Source organism: Apis dorsata, unplaced genomic scaffold, assembly GCF_000469605.1.
Source record: "Apis dorsata unplaced genomic scaffold, Apis dorsata 1.3 scaffold_99, whole genome shotgun sequence".
Classification (NCBI taxonomy): domain Eukaryota; kingdom Metazoa; phylum Arthropoda; class Insecta; order Hymenoptera; family Apidae; genus Apis; species Apis dorsata.
In genome coordinates this window covers 450,643-456,565 of record NW_006263397.1, presented here as the reverse complement: position 1 = coordinate 456,565, position 5,923 = coordinate 450,643, and the positions used below count along the sequence as shown (strand labels likewise).

At 30.0% G+C, this 5,923-nt stretch overlaps 1 protein-coding gene across 15 annotated transcripts in view; it reads left to right on the top strand.

Annotated features, from left to right (window-relative positions):
• Positions 1-5,923, top strand: part of LOC102679359 (protein lap4) — a 48,789-nt gene that overhangs the window by 26,122 nt on the left and 16,744 nt on the right. For 14 of the 15 annotated variants that reach the window (XR_421213.2, XR_004149907.1, XM_006612125.2 and 11 more), the window contains 7 exons: positions 4,386-4,464; positions 4,588-4,677; positions 4,774-4,894; positions 4,964-5,256; positions 5,333-5,466; positions 5,545-5,656; positions 5,760-5,923. Coding sequence is in view for 13 of the 15 variants with exons in the window: in XM_006612125.2 (XP_006612188.1) it covers positions 4,386-4,464; positions 4,588-4,677; positions 4,774-4,894; positions 4,964-5,256; positions 5,333-5,466; positions 5,545-5,656; positions 5,760-5,923 (993 nt within the window). In the remaining 2 variants the exon portion in view is untranslated. Of the gene's footprint in view, positions 1-2,788; positions 2,879-4,385; positions 4,465-4,587; positions 4,678-4,773; positions 4,895-4,963; positions 5,257-5,332; positions 5,467-5,544; positions 5,657-5,759 lie in introns of those variants that run through there. The other variant, XM_006612135.2, reaches the window with a different exon arrangement.

Sequence of the window (5,923 nt, the reverse complement as noted above, 5' to 3'; positions counted from 1 at the left end):
TTTTTTTTTTTTTTTTTTTTTTTTTTCCCTCCACAAGCATCGCATGTGATTTTTCTTTCTACGAGACAACTTTATTTTTACGATAAAATGAAATATAAACGAGCGAGCAAAGGAAATACGTACAAACACAAGAGAAAATAATGTTTTTCATGATACACGATCGGTAATTGCAATAGGTAATTGATATTGCCTTTTAGAACGAAACGATAATATTTTTAAGCATTAAAGTGCTCCTTTCCATTCTTTACGAAACGTTCGTTTGTCGTTTAATTTCCATATTTGTAGATTTTTCAACGAAGCAAAACTCGTGGACCGTGTTACGAAACTTATATGTAATGAACTTATCAGATCAATTGATCGTGATTAGAATGTAATATTTTACGATAAAACTGTATTTTGGATTATTGTTGGGGTTATCATTTTCTTTACGAGTTCAATCTTTCCCTTTTCTTTTTTTTTTTTTTTTTAATTTTTTTTATTAATTTTTATTAATAAATTAACCGATAAAAATAAATTAAGATATTTATCTTTTTCTAAGAAAAGATCCATCGCGATGAGTTTCATTCACTCCTCGGAAAAATTACATCGTTTATAAAATTTAATTAAAAAAAAAAAGGATATCTTTTATCATTTTCCTTTTACGAGAAAATGTCTTTAACCTTCGAAAGAGAAAAATGGGAGATGAATCACCTTTGGTAAAGGGAAAATTCTAGCTCACGAACTTTTCATCGAGTTCATCGCGCGTTCACGTGTTGCATATTATTACATAAGAATGTAGACCACGTATGCAGGTGTAACGCAAAGCAATCTGTTACCCTTGTTACCCTTTCTTTCTTTTTTTTTTATTCACAGCTTTCCTTTTTCCCCCTTCGAGACAATCTATAAAAGCTTTCGATCGTTCGCGATTAAACGTATAAAGTGGAAACTTATCGAAGATAGAAAAAAGGAGATACAAAAAACAAGATAAACATTACGCGAAATTTAATATTAATAAATGCTGAATTCAAGATATGAGATTCATATTCGATCGATCGGTAGAGTAGAAGGAGAATAAGATTTTTTTTTCTCTGGACGACCAGTCGATCAATTCCTTCACGTGTATCGGTGATATTACGTAAGGACAAAAAAAAAAGCCTACATGCACTGTGTAATCTTTTACCCTTACCGCGATATTACCCCTGTCTCCTGTTGCATATCCACAGCGGTGAAACCACAGAAGTGAATATCTCTTGCGATTTATGCGGCATAAAATTACACGTCACGAAAGCTTCGGCTTTAAAGGCTATTTACCCGATTGCATTTTCTTTTTTCCTTTAGTGAGACTAAACTCGTAGACTCTTGACAAGCGTAAATATCGTTGTCGTGTCGCGTGTTGGACACATAGCTTTTATTATACATGGGGTTAAATTTTGATAACGAGGCGATGAAAACTAACTGATGATTCTAAAAATATGAAAAATGTATGGAATAAAATTTGTTTATATTGTAAAAATAATCTATTTAAGAGAAACCAGTATTGGATAAATTATAATTAACTTTCACGAGGGATTTATTTTTGTATCATTCTTCTTCTTTGATTATATTATAATCTTTGTATCAAAAATTATAGTAAAAAGAGTGTAAAAGAGAGAAATGATATTATGTTGATATGATGTTGAGCAGAAAAGTAAATTTGTATTCTCGCGTCTGCGAATAGTGAATTCTATTTATTCAAACTTAATGCGTGTTCACATGTCAGGTGGCGGCTAGTCCCCCCTACTCTAGTGTATTTTACACGGCCTCCGCCACCTCCTCTTCTTTCAAGGTAAATTGCAAAGGCCGAGGGTGGATGTTTCATGCTATTTATAATGTTTACAGTGGCCGACTCGTTCAGAAGAGAGAGAAGCTATTTTGTGTTATTTACCGGTTGCTTAATTACAGGTTACCGGCAATCGCCCATAGGCGTGGTAATCGACTGAATCGTGGTAACTATTAAAAATCGACCGATTCGATGGAAAAAGAACAGGGTGTAACCGGGATCATGATAGCGAATTATTGCAAGGGCGCGGTAGGAAACGATTTTGTAATAAACGCGCGTAATTTTTCCGCAAACATTTTGATTGTTTTGACGAGAGGAAGCGTTATTGTCGGTATCGGATCGTTAATCGTGTTGCAGTGTATTTTATCGTCGTAATTTCGACGTTTAAAAAGAACATTCTTGAAAACAGAAATACAATTCATTTAATTTTGCGTAATATATATTTTTGTCATCAAGAATTTCTAATCCGACGACATATTTCAATCATCAATCTATCATGTGCATGTAAATGGATTTAAAAAACTGCTATAGCTCGTCATTGAACGGACGATATTGCGCGTGATAATTGTTGTTAGTCGTCGTCGGAAATCGAAATTTCTCACAAACTAGTATATGATGCATAAAAAAACATTCACGCACAAAATATACTCAATAATAATACTACTACATATATCGGTAATCGTATCACTCGATCAGAGATATTTTAACCACAAAACCATAAGATAGCGTATCGTTTCTTCGTTGCATAGTGTGTAACCAGACAGAAAGTTATCGATCGATCACTATGTGGCGGGCCACCACATATTCGATACCGTTCAAATTCCAGCCAAGCATATTACGAGGTTGTATCTTTTGTGCATCCATTCCTCGCTATAAAAGTCCTCAGACATATACCTTTGTTCACCGATCATTAACATCCTTTTGGGAACAAAGAGATCCGATGAACGAAGGGGTCTGTCTCTTCCGTCTGGCGGAATCACGGTTAGTTTGTAATTGTTCCACGTCGCTGTCGTTACGTTCACCCACGCGCACGTATATGCATTTGTGATACGGTGTGCGTATGCATCCGTCACGAAACACGTGCGTATTACTTTTTCGACTTTATCGACCGAAAAAGTTCTTCATACGGTTACATAATATTTGTTGATATTCAACGAGTTATAATACCTATAAAAAGAATAAAGTAAAATAAAAAAATTAACTCAGATATTGAATGTTTGATAGCATAAAACAGTTATGGTAACGATTTGAGATTGCGAACCACTGTGTTAAAAGTAACTAGCGGTTTTTCAAGGTTCGATTTGCTCGTAAAGCCTATCGGTTCGTTTGCTATGCGATACACGATTCTCTATTCCTCTTCCCCTTTTCCTCTGTGTTTCATCTTTTGACTCGAGAATGCATAATCGCGCTATGATTCATAATACATTTAAAAACGTACATGCAATCATAATTTAATTTTATTGTATTAACAGTTATAATAGAAGGAATGAAATCAAGTTTATGTAAACTTTAAAAATCTACACTTTTTAAAAGAACTTGTTTATTTCAATCTAAAATGTCTAGATATATCTAGATGTATAACCTTGTTCTTAATGCCAATAATTTTTTTTGTATAATTATTTTGCATATCATATATTTATACGTACAATATGTTATTTAAAAAAAAATAATACGTATTGAAATTAAAAAGAATAAATTATTTTATTTATAATATTATAAATAATGAAGAATTTTTACATTCACTTTAATTCATGAAATTCTAAAGTATTATAGAGAACAACAGGAGGAATGTATGTGCAATATATTATTTCAGCTACAACGCAGCATCCTGCATTCTTATGCAATAGCTAGTTCATCAGTGAATCGTGCTTATTTTTCATAAAAGAATTTATTATTATTAATCAGTTTTCTATGAATTAATTAGATGATATCATTAAATAATATAATTATATAATACAATTGCAATGTTGATTAACTTTTTATTTATTAAATAATCTTAACGATTCAAAGTTTTTTACGAATTTAAAAGTTCAAATATTAAAGAAGTATAACTTTTCAATATTATCAATACTATCTACATGCATTTTTTAAAAGTATTAAATAATTAGAATTTTATATTTCATAAAATTTAAATATATTAAATAATTAAAAATGATTTAAGAAAATTAAATTAACCATGTGTTCTCAAGATATATAAGAATTTTTTTTATTAAGAATTTCCAGCGATTAATTTATCTTTCAATTTTTTTCAATTCGTGTGATTGAAAAACAAGAACTAAAAAATTATATCATATACTTACAATTATAAGTAAATATAATTGATTGGGATGAATTAGTTAAATTTAGAGCAAACGAAAAATGATTGTCTATGAAGAACTAATTTCATTAATTTTTTGTTTATTTCTTTTTTATTTATTACCTTTTATATTTATTACTGGTTAAATCTTGATATTCTTTTTCATTTTTTTTTTCTAATAAAGGAAAATTTTATGAAAATATAATTTAAATGTATATCAACAGATTTTCAGCTTTTAATTTAATTTCAAAATACAGTATAAGTATTATTTGCTGCTCTTTCTCATTCTAGATATACCAGATATTCCTGAGAACATCAAGAATTTACGGGCACTTCAGGTGGCGGATTTTAGTAGTAATCCTATTCCAAGGTCAATAAATTATTCTTTATTTTATTTTTCTTTATGAAAAATGTTTAAATTTTCTTTTAAAATATTATTTTTATTAGAAATATTAATTGAAGACTTAAAAAAAAGACAATTTATTCTTAACAGGCTTCCAGCAGGGTTTGTGCAATTAAGAAATTTAACTGTTTTGGGACTTAATGATATGTCTCTTACGAATCTACCGCCTGATTTCGGAAGGTAATGGTAACAACAACTTACTTTAATTGCTTTCAAACTTAAAATCGTAAATTATATTATGCCTAGTACTGAAGTTTGTGCATCGATTGTTCTTAGCTTAGAGGCGTTACAATCATTGGAGTTAAGGGAAAATTTGCTCAAGTCCTTGCCAGAATCGCTATCCCAACTTTATAAATTGGAGCGGCTAGATCTTGGTGACAATGACATTGAAGTTTTAGTAAGATAAATATTAAATTAAATCATTTTGAAAAATTATGAGTATACTAACTTGATATTTTTATTTTAGCCAGCACATATAGGAGAATTACCAGCATTACAAGAATTATGGCTGGATCATAATCAGTTACAACATTTACCACCAGAAATAGGGGAATTGAAAACATTAGTGTGCCTGGATGTATCTGAAAATCGCTTGGAAGATCTTCCAGAAGAAATAGGAGGTTTAGAGTCTTTGACGGATCTTCATTTATCGCAAAATGTTATTGAAAAATTACCCGATGGACTTGGAGAATTAAAGAAACTTACTATTCTCAAGGTCGATCAAAATAGGCTTTCTACTCTAAATCCAAATATAGGCAGGTGAGATTAATTTTTTTCTCTATAAAAATTTAAATATTTTAGAAAGAAATAAAATTAATGTATTCACTCATTATAGGTGTGAAAATTTACAAGAATTAATTCTTACGGAAAATTTTCTCTTAGAACTGCCTGTATCTATAGGAAAACTTCTTAATCTAAATAATTTAAATGTAGATAGGAATAGTTTGCAATCACTTCCTACGGAAACGGGTAAGAAATATTTTATTTCAAATAATCAAATATCAAAAATAAATTTTTTTGAGTTAAAAACACTTATTTTTTTTACAGGAAATTTAAAACAATTGGGTGTACTGTCCTTAAGAGATAATAAACTACAATATCTTCCAATCGAAGTTGGACAATGTACTGCTCTCCATGTATTGGATGTGTCTGGCAATAGGTATATAATTTTTTTATTTTAAATCTTAAATATCTTTTCAATATTTAAGATTAAGATAATTTTCAATATTTAAAAACATTTAATAAAGAAATTAATTTTTCAGATTACAATACTTGCCATATTCCTTAATCAATTTGAATTTGAAGGCAGTATGGTTAAGTAAAAATCAAGCACAACCAATGCTTACTTTTCAAACAGATGTTGATGAAGAAACTGGACAGGAAGTATTAACCTGTTTCCTTCTACCACAATTAGAAATTCATCCAG